At 42.4% G+C, this 19,666-nt stretch overlaps 1 protein-coding gene across 1 annotated transcript; it reads left to right on the forward strand.

Moving 5' to 3' along the window:
• The first annotated feature begins 2,635 nt into the window (after positions 1-2,635).
• On the forward strand, positions 2,636-4,633 carry LOC118175864 (kinesin-like protein KIF2A). The gene has a single exon (XM_035342497.1). It carries the CDS (start codon positions 2,636-2,638, stop codon positions 4,631-4,633), a length of 1,998 nt encoding a protein of 665 aa, XP_035198388.1.
• Positions 4,634-19,666: the final 15,033 nt, after the last annotated feature.

Here is a 19,666-nt window from a genome sequence, read left to right on the forward strand (position 1 = left end):
CAGATGGGCTCTCAGGAAAGAGCAGTCAGCGGTTTGTTTAAGAAAGGACAATTGATGAGTGCTTATGGTGAAAGAGGGGCTGGGATGTAGGCTGAGTTTATGAAGAACTAAATCAACTTCAGGTTGTGTGATTGTGCCAGACAAACTGAGGAGCCTGGTGCGATGTAATGAGCTCAACAGCTGCTAGGTGTCAATTTGCAACAATGCTATAAAAAATGATTTGATGTTTTGTCTCATGGGAGATTTGTATTTAAAACATATTTGGATATTTCTATTCTGCAGAATGCTCCCCAAAAAAAGGTCCAAAATGATCTCTGATCAATAGCATTATTTCCGAGTTTGTTTTTTGTCGCTTTGGGTCAGTTGCACCATTTCTGATTTTCAGGTTTTGTAACAAAAACAATACATAGTATTGTTATCTTTCTAGGCTATTTTTACTTACTCTATGGTCCAACCATGAGAAATGGTGGCATCTTTGGCTTCTTTTTGGGTCGGAGTGTTTGAACTGTAGTTATGTTATTTCCTAGGTGTGTTATCAGAGGTCATAAACAATCCCAGCCCCACACTAGCCTTCTGTCTGTCACCTTTTCGATGTAGGCAATGTGCAAGTGGCAACATGTAGAAGTGTCCAGCATTTCTTCAGTATTTGTTAGTGATGAGGAATTGTATTCTAAGAGCATTGGAAAAAGAATCTAGATCTAACCAAAATTCCTTAGCAAGCCTGAGTCAGTCAGGCTCCTTTGAAAAGCCATCTTTACTGTGAACAAGGCTTTAATAAGCCTAGTAACGCTCCCCAGATTAGCTTTTTGCTATGGTTATTTGGGGCTATTTCAATACCTTTATGAAATTGACTCATCTTCTCTTAACAAAGATATCGCTAATTAAAACCAAGAAGAGTGACTGCTTATACAGTGTGGTGGGTATGATTACAGAGTTACTTGAGCGCATGTGGCAGCATATGTATCCTCTAGGAACATCCCAGGAATAAAAGTTGGTAAGCTATCCAAGAGCGAATGTCAAATTCCTCAAGCAAAAGCTTGACTGAACTGCGATGTCCATCAGAGATTCTAAAAAGGTCTCCAAACATCAGACAGAGAAGTCAGCTGGCTGGAAGGATTGATTTCATTACGTCTCTCTGGCCCATTCCTGGGATGCTGCCTCAGCCTGCCACTCCAGGGTGTTTTAACCTCTGGATCTGAAAAGAATCTGAGCCAGGACTCATACTAACAGAGACAGCATTGCTATGGAAAGCCAAGCAAACCTTTAAAATCACACCTTTGCTCTACCCCATATCCCTGATGCTCTGTGTTTATTCAAGCTTATCTAACAGTGTACATGGCAGGCTTTTATCTCCAAAATCTAGGCAACAAGTTGCTGTGATCTTACTGCTCTGCATCCTTCATCAGGCTGGCATTTTCAGATGGAGACCCAAGAACTAGCTCTCTCTATAACAGCGACATGATTTCCCCACACAAAAATGTTGGGTTACATTTAAAACACATGCAAAGGCATGAGGGTTTAGTGGCACACAAATAGATGAAAGGCACAGTAGTCATGGTGGCTACATCCCCAGACAAAAATGTGAATGTTAGTTGCTCTCCTTTGAGAAATTATAACGTGTTAATTGGCATTTTGGCTCCAAGGGAGGGTTGGTAAAAAGCACATCCAGGATTGTCCCTGTTGTTAGGGTTTGGTGATGTCAGCCTGCCTGAATTCAGCATTTTAAGTTACCAGTCAAAAGGCAAAAACAAATGGGGTTAATTAGTTACCTTCTCAAATAAACCTTCCAAGCTGGTTTTATTTACTTCAGGGTTATGTAAATTTACCACTATTTCTGCAAGCGTTCTTCTGAGGGCTGTTATGGCATTGCTTATTTTTGTAAATAACATTCCTTGTCACTGAATGTCTGTATCTACCTGCCAAAATGAACCAAAAATCTTTAACAGACAAGAGCTGTTAAAAAGATTTTCTTGTAGCTAGCACTTTGAAATTCTCTATTCAGGAATCCAGATGATTGAAGAGCATTACAGAAATGAATTAAAAATACCATCAGTTGTTCCAGTTATCAAAATGGTATCAAATCCTTCCTTATGGATGCAGATGTACCCACTGCACTCATACTGCAACTCCAGTTCTCATTCATTTTCTCTGAAGCCCATATTTTGTCCATGCAGGATTTCACAGCATGAAGAGGCCTTTAAAATAATTCAAAATTTATATTCCAGGTAATTGAAAACAACATGTTGCTTTCTGCATTTTTATGTGGCCACTGCAGGATGAAAATGCTCTCCTGAATTTCTGTACTTGTGTCACTGCTGTAAATTCTTGTGTCACCAGCACTGGCTTAACTCAGCGTGACTTACCTAATTGGACGTGATGTGTCACAGCAGCTGTGCGCCAGCCTGGATACTCAAATAGGCCTTTTCAGGTGGTGGCAGCTTTATATGTTCCTTCCACCCATAGCAGCTGGTTAAAAACACATACATGTTCAAAGCCAAGCCCGGTTCTGTAGCCATGAGGGCCATTGTGACACAGTGCCAGGCGTTGGAACACAGAGCCCCAGGGGAATCCAGCCCTGCCTGTCCCAACCAGGGGCTCCTCCACTCTGCAGCTGCGACCAGGGCCCAGGGACAGCATGGCTGGGGAGTTTGGGCTCATCCAGCCGGGCACCTACGTGGAGATCAAGCGCAGCGATGGGCGCATCCATCCAGCTCTGGTGACAGAGCTCCATGAAAGCACCTCCAGCATCTCTGTGGAGTGGATTGAGAAAGGAACCAACAAGGGCAAGCAGGTGGATCTCCAGCTCATCTTTGACCTCAACCCTCACCTGGCCCCAAGGAGCCCATCCATGAGCAGCATTGAGTCCCTGCTGTCAGTCAAAGGAGACCAGAGCCTGGTGAGTGAAGGGCAGCCACAGCCCGTCAAAGTGGAGAAGCCGTCTGGGGACAGCAGGGGCCCTGTAGCAGTCCAGCTTGGCTCCAGACCCAGGTGTACATCAGCAGGCGTGTGGCAGTTTGAAAGGCTGCGAGAACAGCGGGAACGCCGTCGGCTGCGGATGCGGGATCAGCGAGCTCAGCAGGCCGCCGCGTCGCTCAAGTCCAGGGCCAACGTGCTGGCCATGATCCAGGAGTGCCGCAGCCAGCTGGACTGCAAGGCACTGCAGGCCTCCATGCCCCGGCAGCCCCATCGCATCAGCGTTTGTGTCCGGAAGCGGCCGCTGAACCAGCGGGAGGTTGAGCTCAATGACATTGACGTGGTGACGGTGCCCTGCCAGGACGTGGTGATGGTGCATGAAGCCAAGCAGAAGCTGGACCTCACACAGTATCTGGACAACCAGATCTTCCGCTTTGACTATGCCTTTGATGGCCATGCCACCAACGAGCTGGTGTACAGGCACACTGCCCAGCCCCTGGTGGAGACCATCTTCCAGGGGGGCATGGCCAGTTGCTTTGCCTATGGCCAGACAGGCAGCGGCAAGACACACACCATGAGGGGAGGCTTCTCTAGCAAGAGCTCTGACTGCTCCAAGGGGATCTACATCCTGGCTGCTGAGGACGTATTCCACAGGCTGAAGGATCCTAGCTGCCCGATACTGGAGCTTCGAGTCTATGGGGCCTTCTTTGAGATATACAGGGGCAAAGTGTTTGACCTGCTGAACTCGAAGAAGCGGCTGAGGGTGCTAGAAGATGGGAAGCATCAGATCCAAGTGGTAGGCCTTAGGGAGGAAGAGGTCACCAGCGTGGAAGATGTCAGCAAACTAATTGAAATGGGCAGCAAGCGTCGCACGTCAGGCCAGACTTCTGCCAACTCTCACTCCTCCCGGAGCCATGCCATCTTCCAGATCATACTCAAGAAGAGAGGGCATTTGTATGCCAAGTTTTCTCTGATTGATTTGGCTGGGAATGAGAGAGGAGCTGACATCTCCACTGCAGACAGGCACACGAGGCTGGAGGGGGCTGATATTAATAAAAGCCTCTTGGCACTCAAGGAGTGCATCAGGGCACTGGGACATAACAAAGCCCACACCCCATTCAGGGCTAGCAAACTCACCCAGGTCCTGCGGGACTCATTTATAGGGGAAAACTCGCGTACCTGCATGATTGCCACTGTCTCTCCAGGGATGAGATCCTGCGAGCACAGCCTTAACACCCTGCGGTATGCCAACCGCGTGAAGGAGCTGGTGGTGAATTTAAACTCCCTTGGACAATCCTGTCAGGAGGTGCCCAGCTTCCTGCATCGGCTAAAGGACATGAAGAAACCCTGGGCTGTTCAGAACCCCCCGAGGACACCTGAGTTACAGCCATTTGGGGTACAGCCTGACAAGGAGGTATCACCCCAGTTATTTACTTTCATTGCCAAAGGAAAACCGCAGAAGAAGAGAAAAGAGACAGATGAGAAAGTGCTTCTGGAGGAGCATCAGGAATCTCTGCGGTGGCTGAAAGCGTTCTTACAGGTGGCTGAAGAAATAGACTACAATGTGGATTTTTATGCTGCACGGTTTGAATCAGTCCTTAGTCAAAAAATTGACACCCTGACCGAGATTCAAGAAAAAGTCAGGTTATTCCGGTCAATTCTTTGCAAGGAAGAGCAGGGCAGCAACCAGAGCTGCATGAAGAGATCTTGTGTGCTGTAAGCTGTGCTGGAGCCCCCCAGCCCCCGGGACTGCTGGGCGATGAGAGCTGTTAGATACCAACACTTCAACTGCCTAAGAAATCCAATGCTTTAAAAATATTAAACGGTGTCTGCAGGGATATTCTGTTTGTTGGTTTGTTTTTATTTCTTGAAAATAATGGTTTCCTCTTGTAGGAGAATAGTCCTGTGTTTTTTCCAGGAATTTTTCACTGCAGAAGGTAAAACTATGCAGTTGTGAGGACCTAACCTGTAGGAAAAGAATTTACAGAAAATGTATCTCGCCTCATTTAGGCAGGTTTCCTCATGCCGGTAAAACGTATACCTGTATACATTTATATGTGCCATCCTGGAAGTGGCCTGCTCCTGGGTTCTGTCCATCTGCACCAAAATGGAAGTCCCATTCCCAGGGGAGGAGGCGTTTTAAAAGATTTTACAAGGTGTCTGAGTGCCAAGCACCATAATTTTTGAGCTTGATACATTTGGGAAATGAGGGTTATTTTGTCATGGCATAAGCAGTGGCTTTTTATAGCATCTGCTCACTTTTTTTCTCTCACCCTCTCTTTCTTAAGTGTGTTCTCATGAGACATTAAAAGGAAACAATGCTAGAATCTGCCTTCATAAAAAGCAGATTAGAGAGTATCGCAATTGCCTGGCCTATGGGGAGAAGATGGGCCTGCAGAGTTTGCAGAGGGAAGCCGGGGAGTCAATGCCCTGTATCAGAGACCTGGCGAGAGGAGATTTGCAAGACCTAAAGGGTCAGAGAAGCTGCGTCTGACAAATCCCCACCTGGTACAGTGTGTATCAGTGCAGTGGCGGCACATGGGGTGAGACAGCGCTTCATCCCTGAGGGTAAACCCTGCAAAAGCTGCTTTCTGTAGACAGGCTGAAGCACCAGGCTCACATGTATGCGTATTATTAAATTTGGAAATGAAATAGTATAAATTCTTAAAAGGATAACAAGTAAGTTGAAGAAATTAAATAGTATAAATCATATCTAATTAGTCAATGATCTTCCTCCATTTTCTCACACTGCCTGACCGCTCTCTGGCTTTTGGACCCATCGACCAGTTTATCCTGGGGAACATTTTAACCATCTGATCCAAAGTGTGATGAAGCCAGTGGAGGAACTTCAGCAGTCTTCCATGCAGGCCAGAAATCTGTTTTCAGTGATGAAATCATTAGACACCAAGCATTGTTAAATGCTGGTCATCTCCTAGCAGTAGTAATATGCTGTGCTTTTCAGCTTCAGTGCACTTTACAAGCATTTATGTATTGGCATCCTGCTTGTTTTGATATTCCTAGTTTCAGCCGCTCATAGCATTCAGAGATGCAGTGAGACATCAGTACTACTTGCCAGATTAAGATAAACATGTGTTCTATACAGCAGGAATTTACCATGGAAGGGTTTTCTCCTTCCTAAAAAGAAATGTCTTTGAGGTTGCTTCCTTAGGGTTTTCCTTAGATTCTTGTATTTGAGGTGCTGGTCATAGTAGCAGACCAGGTTGTGAAGCCCAGGTACCCAACCACATGGTACAGGGTGTGAAAGCAAGCTGGCTCCATGGTCTCTTGCCTGAAACTCTCTGGCAGGGTCCCTTCTAGCCAGTGTAGGAAGCGTCTTCCATGCAGGACACATGATAGATTCACTCTTTTGGCTGGCTGTGGTGCTTGCTCCAGGTCTAAGTTCTTGCTGCTCACATGCTGTGGCCACGCGTTAGTTATAAATCATTAGCATGAACTGTTTTGGCAAAAAGGGCTATGAATTAATTGAGTTGGGCACAGTTCTAGAAACACAGTTTTAATGAGCTGGAACAAAGTCTTACCAGGGTGTGATGGTTTGCAGTGAGTAGGAAAATGAATTTTATTCTCCCTTTGTTTATACTCACATATTCAGGAGGCTGTTTGCAACTAAGATCAGAAAGTGACTCATGAGCACACCCTACTGCTCCTTAAAGCAGATGCAAAAGGAATTAACTAAATGAGCCTTTTGTGTGTGTGTGTGTGTGTGCTTATGTGAAATGTTGATTGACCTCTTTTCTTTCTTTGATGATCTTCATCTACATACTTTCCTTTGCTCTCTAAGCATAAATCCTGTGTATAGAGAGTGAAAAATCCATTCTGCCTATTACCTGAACTTATTACCTGAAGCATAACTTCTTGTCTGGTTTCTATGAGTTTGTAGCCACAGAATACCCCCCTCTTTCGGGGGTTTGGAAATGCAGATTAAGCATATTTACATGTGCCCACAGAGTCTAGCCTACACAGGTTCAAAGGTACAATGAAAATTCTTCCTAATTTTTATTGGACCAAGCATGCCTTTGTAGTGAAACCAGAATCAGGTAAGTGTGCTGAGTTTTAGGTTTGCATTGCTCTGGTGACCATGAATGTTCAATTAACTAAAGATCCCTAATTAATTATAGTAAGGTCAGCCATTCGCTTAGCCTGTTAAACAACTGAAACACTTTTATGGAATGCATTCCTGTTTATAACTGATTGTAGCTGAATGAACAAGAGAAGCAACCGTTGCATAGACAGAGCCTGGCTAATCGAATCATTCTATGCCTGATAATTAATCATAAATATTGCTATTCTGTTAAGTTGCAACGATTGAAGCCTGTTCTCTTGCTACCTTTGTAATTTCACTGGTAGTTTTGATGTGAGACATAATTCTTAGGACATCCACCTCAGTGCTTCATATGCCTCTGCTTGACTTCAATGTTTCATGGGGACGGAAGATGCATACCCAAAACCTCCTCTGTCAACAATTGACAGCAGTTATATATATATATATGTATATGTTGGTCTAACTTTCCAGCTGCTGTTTTCCTAGTTCTGAGCTTGGAACAATAGAGCTTGGAATATCTTTGGCTGCAAAATATATTCTTATTTTCCATACTTCTCCAGTGTGTTCCAGTTAAATTTATCAGAGCAGAGCTGCGATGTATTTGTAGTTTGATTCAGTCTCAGCTGAACTGCTTGTTAGGTTTTCTTATTGTTTGTTCCAGCTCTTGCGTGTTCTTCTTCTGCAGTCCTCAAAGGTTTGAATTCCCTCACACTTAAAGCAACTGAATGGCCATATGTTCCCTTGAGCAGTCAGAACAGTTCAACCCATAACATGTCATGCATCAGCTGAAAAATAAAACTGATTCATCCACTAATTTTTGAAATATTCAATTGCTTTGCCCTCTGCTCTCACATTCACTTGCCTTCCTATCTACTCTTCCCATTGAAACGGCCTTTTTTGCTGTGGCTCTCCACATCATGCTGTCATGCAATAATTCCTTTGAGTATATCTCAAAATCCTTCCTTTCAGAATTTTTCAGCATTGCCAGCTCTCACGTCTCAGAAAACACATACGTTTCTAATTCTTCTAGTACCTTCTATAATTATTTAATTTTTGGAACCATCATATTTTGAGGATGTTGGGGGGGCAGTTAATTAATCTTTTAAGTTTCTTGGTAGCAGAAAAAACTTGGAAAGGTACAATCAGAATGCTCCTAAGCTGGAAGGCCATGTTGAAAAATACATTTACTGAAACTTATTCTTGCGTGTGTTGTGTGATAGGAAACGAGCGAGGTACAACCCCAGCACGAGCCCCCAGATTCCCACACTGCAGCATTTGGAGTTTCCAGTTCATTTCTGAGGTGTCAGGCAAAATGGGGGCTGCGATGGATGGATCAAAATAATCTGTACCCTGCAAAGACAATCTGGGAGAACAAGACGCCTTCTGGTACTGCCTCTGCAGCAGGCGGTATGCAATTTGCTCAATTTAGCATCAAGTAAGCATGGCTGAATTTAGCCCTGTATTTTTGGCTTTATTATTATCTGAGTATTACGGCTCAGCCTGTTATCATGAGGCTAACTCACAAGGTTTTATTCAGATTTTTCTGTTTTTCTGCTCAGACAAAGCCCAAGGCAACTGGGATTTTCCAGAGGAGAGACTGTCTGTTGTCGCTAATAACAGCTTTAGTCAGCAACATATGTTTAGTGATGTACATCAATATTTCTACTTTCACAGATGCTTAGATTTTGCATTTTGGATATCATTGTGTCCAGGAGCATGCTTTATCTTAGTCCTCTAAAAGTACATGTAAAGTACTGAATTTTCATACCTTTACTTCTCAAAGCTGGAAGCCTGTGGCTGAAATTCCTCAGTTCTGTCAGGCAACTTTATATTGCAAACCATACCATTTCCTCGTTTGTACCAGAACCCTGTAAATCTTTGAAATATGCATCTCAGCTATGATTTATGAGATATTTGTATTATTTTTCTTTTATTTTTCTACAGAAGCAGGTAATATCTCACAGGGTATGTTGAAAGGCATTATGTTTTGAAGCAATTCACCTGGTATTCTGCCTCTCTTCCTCTTTAACACTATAAGGAATGCATGATGCAAACAATGTTGTAATTTCTCAGGAAGTTCCTTGAAGTTTTCCCTTATTTCTACTTTTATATTAAGTTGTTCTACTTCCTCTGACCTTTTAATCATTTCCTCAGCAAGAGATTGGGATGTGATGTGCAAGGAGATCATTTCAAATGAAGAGGAAAAAATATACCAAAGAGGAAAGCTGAGCTGTAAGGATGCTGTTTACATGCACAACTTTCAGTAGATAGGTAAATAAACACAGGAAGGTTTGATTCTGCATCACAATGTTGTCCAAACAGCAAGCACAGACTTGTCTGCAAACTAGAGAGAAAATTCCTGGCAATTCCCTCATGCACTGGACTGCATGGAGAGATTTGCCCACCTCATTATAATGCTGTTTTGAGGTTCAGCCCAGAGCGGCAACATTTAACCACAATGAAAGCAAACAGGAGGAGGAAGGAACACATGCAAAGCCAAGTACCTGGCCCCAAGTACCTACCCCCAAGCCTGATGGAGGCCATATTTCTGCTCCCCTTCTTGGAAAAGTGAGATTGGGTTTGTCCTTGTAGACCCTCTCTGTAACCCTCATTCAGTGCAGAGGCTTTTATTGAGTGTGGTCAAATCTATATGGTTATTTGGTTCTGTACCCTGAATACCTGAGGAAAGTTTTGGCATTTATTCACGTAACATGAGCAGTTTTGTTTGAAAGAATACCTATTTTTGTGTGCAGTTCGGATGTTGTCTATCCAGAAATGTTAATTTGCCTCCATCGTGGAGGAAAGAAGTTTACTGAAAATCTGGCATGTGGCTTTTCTTAGTTTTATAGACTTAAATTTTGCTTGAATTAATTTATGTCTTCCAAACTTATGTTAAGAAACGAAAAATTCAGGAACCTTCCCCTTATCCTAGCAGCTGAACAGCACTTTGCACCAAATGCTTGTCCACTTTTTCTAGCTAAATCAATTGGTCAAAAAGAAGCATTTTGTTTCTTGTGATATGACTACAAATAGGGTCCTACAACCACTGAGCACAGACATTTTCTCCCAGTGTACTGTGTTACTGGTATTGAGAAAGTCAGAGCAGTAGCTGGTGAACAGCTGCTGTATAATAAGCTGCGTAGTTTCCTCTGTGTCTCATCCTGAAACTGATGTTTAAACTCATTCTCATTTGTTAGACTTCACTGGTTTTGCTCATCACCTGAGAGCTGACTCTGCACAGGCCTGCTTATAACAGAGCAAAAGGGTTCCAAGCTGGTCTGGAATTTCTTATATTGCTTGCAGTCTAATTTTCATAATTTTATACCAACTTGAAGCAGTGTTAAGAACCTCCTGAGACAGGACATTAGAGCTCAAACTTCACCTGGATACTTAATCTCTTATCGTTCAGACTATTCCTATCTTACTGTTGTGGGATGTGCCTGTGATGCCTATTCCTCTTGTCTCTCTACAAAGCCTGGCATATCCTTGGTCTTTCCTGTTGAGTGAGTTTGTACCTGCCATCTTCCATGTAATCATTCAAAGGAGAGGGGATTAAATACACCACCACTCACCCCTGAAAGAAAGAAGTCTAAGCATAAACATTTCCATCTCTGATATTTCCTCAGTTAAGCTTCCCACATCCCTTTCTCTTTTTCTCCCCCTCATGGTAACTTTTGGGTAGTGGTCCTATTCTTGCGTTTACCAGTTTGCATAAAGGCATAGGAAGATATCTTTCTGATTTTGTTGAAACTGGCTTTTAAAATCTTTCACAATTTTTGTGTATAATTTGACAGATGAAAAAAGATGAGGAGAGGCAGGATCCATGTTTTTAAAAGTATCATGTGTCAGTGAGTGCCCTGGCTTTTGCAGCTTTCTGCAATGGAGGTTGGAACTACCAATAACTGTAAATATAACCCATTTTTTATTGGCAGAACAGTGACATCTATTGTTCGATATATATCTGTGACACTCTGAGCAACTGCCTACAGGTATTGAACTGATCTTTCTCAATTTCATAAGATGCAAAGATGCACGGTGGAATTATTGATTCAAAGAATTATGTAATAACACATGTACTAATGCTACTAGACAGCTATGCAAAATTAAGTCTAATTCATTTTGTCATAGCATAATTAACAGATCAATGTGGACTGATGCACAAGAAGAGAAACCTTCTGTTACTGAGAGTGTCAGAAGATGCTGCTTTATGAAACCTGCATATCAGCCACACTGCTGGCATGTCTGCAGCAATGCTGCGTTTTCCACACTGTGGACAGACAGGCTGGCAACACCCAGCAGCAGGCTTCTCCCAGGAAGAATGCCTTTGAATTCATCCACAGTGCAACTTCATAATTTCTGCCCTTCTACAATGCTCGTATCTAACCAAGGGAACCCTGAATATTCAATTGCAAGTAGGCAAGTGTTGTGGGCAAGCAGTGAAAAACACTATAGCTTGTTTACTTTTCACTGAGCATTTGCTGTGAGGCAGAACCACATAAGCCAGTGCTGGGTCTTACCCAGGCCCCTGAAACTTGTAAAAAACAGCCCTGGGGGTGTACAATGGCCACAGCATGCCAGGTGCTTGTTCTGGGTATTTTCAGACCAAGTCTTGCACTGGAAGCTGCATTCCAAAGCATCAAGCTAGGGGAGTTAAGAGAGAGTAACTTTTTCTGTAAGTCCTTTCTTCTTGTCCTCTTTTGATTATCTCTTCTATCTCTCTCTTTCCTTTTAATAGAGGATACAGAATTCAAATAGGAAATATTTTAATATAGCAGTAATGAAATACAGGGGCTATCTAGTGTGTCAGACACTGTGGCTGATTAGACTTTCTGATTCGTGAGCTAGAACTCAGGGGAACAGCAACTGTCTCTTTTACTGCCTTGTCTATGAAAACAGCAGAAGGCTATGTATGCTCATTACTATTTTATGTGATTCTGAACATTAGAGAAGTGGAGAGAGCAGAGCTATAGAAAGATACTTTTAATAATTTTAATGGAATACCACGTTTCATTCTTATATGAGCAAACTCTGGGTAAGCAATTACTCTCAGTAAAAATATTTGATATTTGGTAAATGAAGCAACATAGTTCCCTTCTTTTTATGCCATAAGTTTTGATATAAGGATGCAGAAATGTAAGAAGTGTGGGTAAAGGGAACACATTGCCTATAGAGCATGCTGTGAAGATAACACTGAAATACATCCTAAACTTTCAGCTGACACTTAGAGTCTATTGGTATATATAAATGCTGTCTTGAATAGCCATAGCATTTTCCTAAACTGAGGATGTAAAGATGGGGAATGATGTGTTACCTACCTGGCCTATCATTGTTTGAGAAAGAAATGAGAAAATATGTGTCTAGATGGGCTTTTGCAGTCCTCCATTCTACAGTAAAGATTGTAGGATGAAAAATTCATATTAAAAATCTTGGATTAAAATCTGCATCTCAAGTTTTTCATGTATTGTCCTCCAGAGTGATGTAAACTCGCATCTGATTTCCTATGTTCAAGCTTCCCTTTTCAGATGCTCTCCACATAGTAGCACCCAGCTGCAAAATAACAGCAGCTGTATTTCTAAAGGCCTACGTTGAACTTCTGTGCTTTCCAAAGAGAGTGAAAAATAAATGTTATAGGAACAAGTAACAGATTTCATAAATAAACAAGTTTCTGAAGGTCTCACTGTTCCATCAATCAAAAGGGAAAGGAGGGAGTATAATGAGAGCTCTGAGTACGTGCAGTGTGGTAGGGGCTGAAGATGCAGACATGCACCAAACCCTACTGGGCTAGATTTTATGAGATGCAAATATTCACAAAAGCAACGAAAGATGTTGCCTGTGCCAAAAGTTTACAGACTCACCAGTGAAGAATTAAGAGATCTTGTGGTGGCTGGAAGGAGCAGTGGGTTTGCTATGGGGCAGTAAGATGAGCAGTCAGCAGCTCAAGCTCACTGCCCAGAGATGCCTTACTCTGCGACTGAAAATGTGTGGAATGGTGATAGTAGCTGGTACCACAGGTCAGGGCTGCAGTCAGGGGAATGAGAGAAAACTTGGAGTGTAGGCAAAAGGCACAGCCCTGGGAGTAAAGACAAGCACCTGCCAGAAAAGTCAAAACCAACCCTGCAGGAGTTACCTGCCATGGTGATGAAGCCTCCGTGGTGGGTGTTTTTAATAGCAGTTGCTGATTTAAAATGAAAGCCCCAAAATGTCTGGTGTACTACATAAGGAAAAGCTGTGTGTGCCTGGGGGTAGTGGTGCAGTTGCATCAGCACCACTTGGGATGCAGCCGGCTGTGTAGATCTCTTTTTGGAGGAACGTCTTCTCTGACAAGTGGGAACATTCAGCAATAGCACCCTGACCATGGTGCTGAGGGCAGAGGCCTAGCTGAGCCGCAGGAGGGGAAGGCCCTTCATCTTCAGGAAAATTATGCAGAATTACATGGCTTAACATCAGGGCTAATGTCTTTGTTTTTTGATATTTTTTTTTCCCTTAAAAAAAGAAAAAGTGTTTCAGGAAAGCAGTGCCCTATGATGATTAGGAAATTCAGTTTGCTAATACATTTTTAAACATTCCCTGCTCCATCTGCACTAGCTTTAGAGCTCTTTGGAAAATCTGGCCTGTGTGTGAGAACTGAGCTGTTTTTTTTTGTTGTTGTTGTTGTTTTTTTACCTCACATGTGCTGGTATTCACCCAGCAGGTACCAGAGGAACCAGCATCTTGGAGAGAGCCTTATCCCTAGCACTGTCAACAAGCTGACCAGTCCCTAAGGGGAATGTGAAAGAAGGAAGCATTTTTAACTGCATCCCGACACAAGGCAGAACTAATGGGAGTGCCAGGCTGGCAGCAGCTCTTGAGGAAAATGTTGCTAACTTGCGGTGCTCTCAAAGACCCTAAGCAGCCGTAACAGATCCTGGCCTCTCCAACCTCTAGAGAGGCATTTCCACTTCATTTTCTTTTTATGGGCAAAACCTGAGATCTTTATTCAGTTCCTGCTTGGTCCCTGCTTGTTGTGCCAAAGCAAGTAACTGTAACTGGAATGAGTAAAAACTACGAGTCAGGCCTCGGCCTGGAGGCGGCCTAGGGGAGGAACCATCCATTTCAGGTGAAGTTTCTTCATGTTTCCTCTCACTCCAGGGCAGATTTTCTCATCTTCTTCATGTCTGCACATCAGGTAAGTGTCCCTCCAAATCACCCTGCCTTTCTGCTGTGGAGAAACTGAGGAAAATGGCTCTTCCCACTGACTGCTGCTGGGGCAGAGGTGTGAGATTTTTCAAAAGACCTGAAGCTTGTGTCACACTGAAACTCAGGGGGTGCCACACAGTTAATTCCCCACACGTACCCTTGAAATCCCAGTCCTCAATATTTATTTATTGTCTGTGAACTTGCATCCCTTTAAATTGCGGAAGCAGAGCATGAGTGATAGTAGGTTCTGAAAAATCAGCGTTAGCAATGTGCGGGCAGCCCCCAGTCTGAGTGGAAAGCAGTAATTTATTATCTATTAGGTGATCTGTCAATCAAAGAGGACTAACAGAGCAATAAACTTTGAAGAGATCTGTGGAGCTACGCCCATACTACTAGCTGGCTATCAGAAAGGTCAGGTTGGTAAGATGAATGGTTTCCTCTTCTTCAGACACTCCATCTTTCACTCTGGTGACACATGCAGTTCTCTCATCAAGCCAGATGGTCAGATATCTCCTGTGGATGCAGTCGACTCCAATCCAATTGCATATTTTACTGTTTCAAAGGAAATAATTTATTTTATTTTCTTCTGACACACTTTGAAGTGAGGCCCCCATTGCTCTGCTGCTGTCAGAATGGAGCCATCTCCTCACAAGGCCACTGCTCCTGAGGACTTCCAAGGTGGTGGCCACATGCTGAAGCCATGAAGCTGCAGGGAGACTTTGTCAGAGACATTATTCCCCTGTGTTGTTCCACTACAGTTGGTGTGACTGGGCCCAGGTGCCAGACTTCTTACTTAGGATTCAAGGAGCACAGGCTCATTTTGTTTGTCTTTCAGCTGATTCATCGTGCTGAGGGCTCCTCCAAGGTCAGGCCCTGATCACCCTTCAGTGAAAGCTGAAATTCAGAATTCACTAAGCCAGGAAGAAAGCATGAGAGATTTATATACCTCATCTCTGGAAAAGGGGGAAACCTAGATTTTGGTCCAGGAGTCCTTCAAATATTTCATCTCACTCTTATTCCCAGTAATGCAAAAGCATTACTGGAGGCAGCAAGTAATATGTGTTTTGAAAAGGTTTCTCTAAAGCGGGTGCAGAAGCTGTCCCTAACACGTGAGTATTTCATCATACCACTCTAAAACAGACAGTCTTGCTCCTAGGATGCTGAGGAACTGTATTTCTTTATCAGACTTCTAACTCATTTGAGAGCTCCTCTCTGAATGCACTGCACAAAGCAGCCCAGAGCACTCGTGGTCGGGAATTAATCCACTCTCTGACATGCTCTCTGGCTCCATCCTTCCTTCCTTCCTCACTCCTTATTGCACTGACATTTGTTACCATGCTCTGGCTTGCAGCTACAAGGAAAAGTGTAACCAAACTTTCAGGCCTCTGGGAGGGAAGTAGAAATTGTCCCAGCCTCAGATTCCAGCCTGAAATACAGTTCTGGTATTCCCCATCCTTATTGTCATTACAATGTTGTGTACATGTTTATTTGTCATACTCTAATAAGCTGTATGTGAACAGCAAGCTTGTTTATTCTCTAAGGATAGATTAGAGCAGGTAGTCTCCTCCAGGAATAAGAGGAAGTTGAATTATTTATTTTCTTTTCTTCATAAGAAGCTTATAGCATGCTGGATGAAAGGTCAGAAATAATTAAGAAAAATACTGTTCATTCAAACAGAAGAAATACCTGTAAACCAGCTGAAATGAGTATCACTACTACACCATTCGTGCGTAACAGGTCACAGCTGGTCTGAGTGTGGTCTTGTGATGGGAAGGGGGATGTTTTTGGTGTTGCAGGAGTCATGCTGGAAGGATGTAGTGATGTCTGTTGTTTTATATGAAGCAATTACTCATGTCCACTTTCAGCAGTATTAAGTAAGTTCCTGGATGATGCCTTTTATCTGTTGTGGAACAGTTTCATCACCATGATGTGCATTTTAGAAACGAGGATACTGAATCACACAGAAGGAACAAAATTTTGAGACTTGGAACAAGTTAGCTCTTTAATTACACTTTCAAATTAGGCTCTTTATTTTTAAAATACGGTTTCTTTAAATATAGTTTCTTTTGTTTTTCATGCAGACAGTGTTTGAAAATGCTCCTCCACTTATATGGCCTTTATAAAGGCCTTCTTTCTTCTTCAGAATACTGGTACCTCCCATAAAGCAGAAATTTTGCTTTTATGAGTTTATATTCATTGGTCCAACACCTCAAGTCAGTGTTCTAAGTAAAAGATAATATTCTCAGCCACTGAAATTAGAGCTGGTTTATAAGGTGTAAAAAAAAAAAACTATAGGTTTCTATCGCGCTCTACTGGTATTGTGTTCATTTTACATTGCCCTAATACAAGGTTAGGTGTGTCAGCTTGGAAGCATTACATATACAGAAAATCCTTTAATTATCATTCTGATCACATGAGGAACACAATTTTCTGAAACAGATTTAAGGAAAAAATACCTGTCATGGACTACATTCTCAATAACCCCAATTGCTGGAATTCCATTTGGGAATAAATAGCCTAATGTGCTCACTTCAGTTTAAGAAAAAAATACATTAAAGTAAAGGTATTTTGAATGAAAATGTAATCTCCTTTCCCATTTCAGCCCAAACTGAGTCCATCCCACATAATCATACTTTTTACTACGTACAGATCTGTGATTGCTCATAAAAACAGATTCTGTAGGTTTAAAGCCAATTGCTGCTCATAGATAAGTGAAATTGCTATTTTACCTGAGGGACAGCAGAAAATATGCATCTCACCTTATTACCAAGCCCTTAGAGTTTAATTAATGGATGTTGATGTGCTTTGAGATCCTCAGATAAAAGATAGTTCCGATGTGTAAATGTGATGAGGACTGCCTTGGCTAACCTGGCCTGGAGATCCCCAGAGTTAAAAGCACGAGCTGCTGCAGGGGAGGGAGAACAGCAGGGCTGGCTAGGGGGGCTTTAACAACCTCGCTGCTGCGGATCCAACACAACAGGGAACCTATAACCAGTGGGTTACACGGTTACCGTTATTTACTGCCATAGGCAGAGACCTATTAAACTCAGTAGGCCAGCAGATTAAGCACATACCCTTTCATTCAGACATTTTTAAGGTTAAAATCCTATGGAGTATTTCAGAGCTATGAAATATCTGTATTTTGCTAGAGCTGAGCAGAATCCAGCTGTTCAAAGAGAAGGGTTTTCCAAGAGCTCCAAGGGACTTAGGTACCCAGCCTCCAGTGCAGGTCACCAGATATTGCCTATTTCATGGAGTCCTTTGAAAATCGTGGATGTGATCAAAAAATTTATGAAAGTTTTTAGCTTCTCTGGGAATGGGATCTGCGTACAGCTGGAAAAAAAAATGTCTTCTGTTTTTTCTTTGTACTGTAAATAATTTTGTACATATTTGAGGTTCCATAATTTATTATTACCGAACTTCATAATTTGCCGTTCTAAAATTCATTACATACTGCACAGGCGATGTCATATTCTCTTCTGGGCACCACTGTGCTGTTGACTTTCACAAGTTCCTTTAAACTAGGTTATTGAAATGTCCTCCTGGCTGAGGGCTTTTTCTTTCAAGCAACCTCCCTAGAACAGCCTTGAGTTAGTGAAATGTATCTCCAGACATAATGTATGGCAGTATATGGGATATAAGATTCATTGACTTAGCTGGGTTTAAAAAACTAATCCTTGTTCCCTAAATCTCGGACAAAACATTATTTTAGCTTGAAATGTTATGTGGCATGCAGTAATTCTTCCTTGGGCATAAAATTTTATTTCTGCTTCAAGCCTGTTTTGGAAACCTTGGCACTTCCAGCTTACTGCAAACAACTGCCACAATGTGAAAAGTCTTTTGTGATGCTGGAGAGCAAGGTGCCCCAGTGCTTTGTGATGTAAAAATTCATTTCATTGTAAGAAGAAACAACAGATTACAATTTCAGAGTTAAAACATTATCAGTGCTGGGAACATTGATGTGAATCCTCTATTGAATCCAGCATCCGCTGTAGACTGACGGATTCAGAGGACTGCTCTCAACCCGATGTTGCCTGGAAATTGAGTGGCCGTGTGGGTTAGAAGACCCACTGGGAAGTGGTTCAGCCTCCCAGGGCTGCACACACCAACTGCTGTCTGTGGGAGCACGGTGCGGTGCACTGAGAGCAGTGGCATTGCCTGCAGCCATCGTACCCCACCCAGCAGGTGCACCCACCGAAGCAAAGCACTGTCACTTTCACCAGTTAAAAAAGAGTCTGAATATTGTCAAGGGCTCATCCTTGTTTTATCTGAGCTGGTGCCTGATGGTTCAATCCACTAATCGTAAAGATTTAGTGTACAGCAGATGATATTTCATTGCTTTGAGAACTCATGCTTGTTTTGAAAGTGTTTTAAAAAAAGAAAAAAAGATGACTACAAGCTGCCTATTTTGGAAAGCTGTTAAAGCCAATACGCCAATACAATCCTAAATGGAAGGGTGGAGATTTGGGGACCTCTCCTTTGTTGTTTTTGTTTTATTTCCCATTTAATTGTTTGGCATCACCTATGTTTGATTTGTGGTCAGATGCCCTAAGCTCTGGTATAGGTATTATCCTTATTACCATTGCACATTCTTATTTAATAATTTTTAAACATCCTGATCCATTTATAGAATAAAAGTCTTGAATGAGGTTAATGTATAAATAATGAGCATGATGACAGCTCAGAATAATGATGAATGAGCTGAACAGGAGATCTGAGGAGCTGTCCAAGGTCAAAGCTCATGTGGGAGTGTTAATGTTTCCTGACACAGCTTTATTTCCTTCTGATTTCCTATTTTAAATAGATTTGTTATTCTTACAGAGCTGTTAAGCCATTTAAAGTGATATGAAGATGTTCTCTGACCTCTGAGTACGGAGTGCTTCTTGCTGCTAGCCCTTTATACCATCTGCCATGAAGTACCAGATCCAAAATCCATTCTTGAATGAAGGAAACTGAAAGAAAAGTTTCTTGAAAGAAAGTTTTGAGGACATTTGATCAGAGGGAGGAAAAGAAAACAAACAAACCTAAAGACTAATTATTGACTAATAGAAAAAAAAATGCATCAATTCCCATATGGCAAATATTGTTTACTAAAATAAATATTTATTGACAGACCAGAAATAATACTCCAGACTGATTTTTGAAGAAGTCCTGGCCTTTCTCATACTGATGAGAGTTTTGCCGTTGTCTCTGGCAAGGCCATGAGCAACATCCCACGTAGAATAGCACTTGGCTGGTGAGGGAGATATAGATAGTGTATATTGATGCACAGCTGGACCCCAGAGTTTAATTGGTATAGGTAAAGTACTGTCCTGCGATCCAAGCCCCCAGCTGCCACTGTAATCTGTATGGTGCTGGCAAGCTTTACAGAAGCAGCAGCAATTAATTCCAGCCTTTCTCCTTACTTAAAGGTGGGCTTGTTCATCAGTAGCCTTCCCTGTGAAACAAAACATTATGGATGATGGATGGACTGCATCTTAAAATTGCTGTGAAAACTATTTGTGTCTGCTGCCTTTG

This window comes from Oxyura jamaicensis, chromosome 18 (genome assembly GCF_011077185.1).
Source record: "Oxyura jamaicensis isolate SHBP4307 breed ruddy duck chromosome 18, BPBGC_Ojam_1.0, whole genome shotgun sequence".
NCBI classification, from domain to species: domain Eukaryota; kingdom Metazoa; phylum Chordata; class Aves; order Anseriformes; family Anatidae; genus Oxyura; species Oxyura jamaicensis.

What these genes read in the sequence shown, in the direction of transcription:
- LOC118175864 (XM_035342497.1), top strand. Translation starts at nt 2,636, where the DNA reads ATGGCTGGGGAGTTTGGGCTCATCCAGCCGGGCACCTACGTGGAGATC.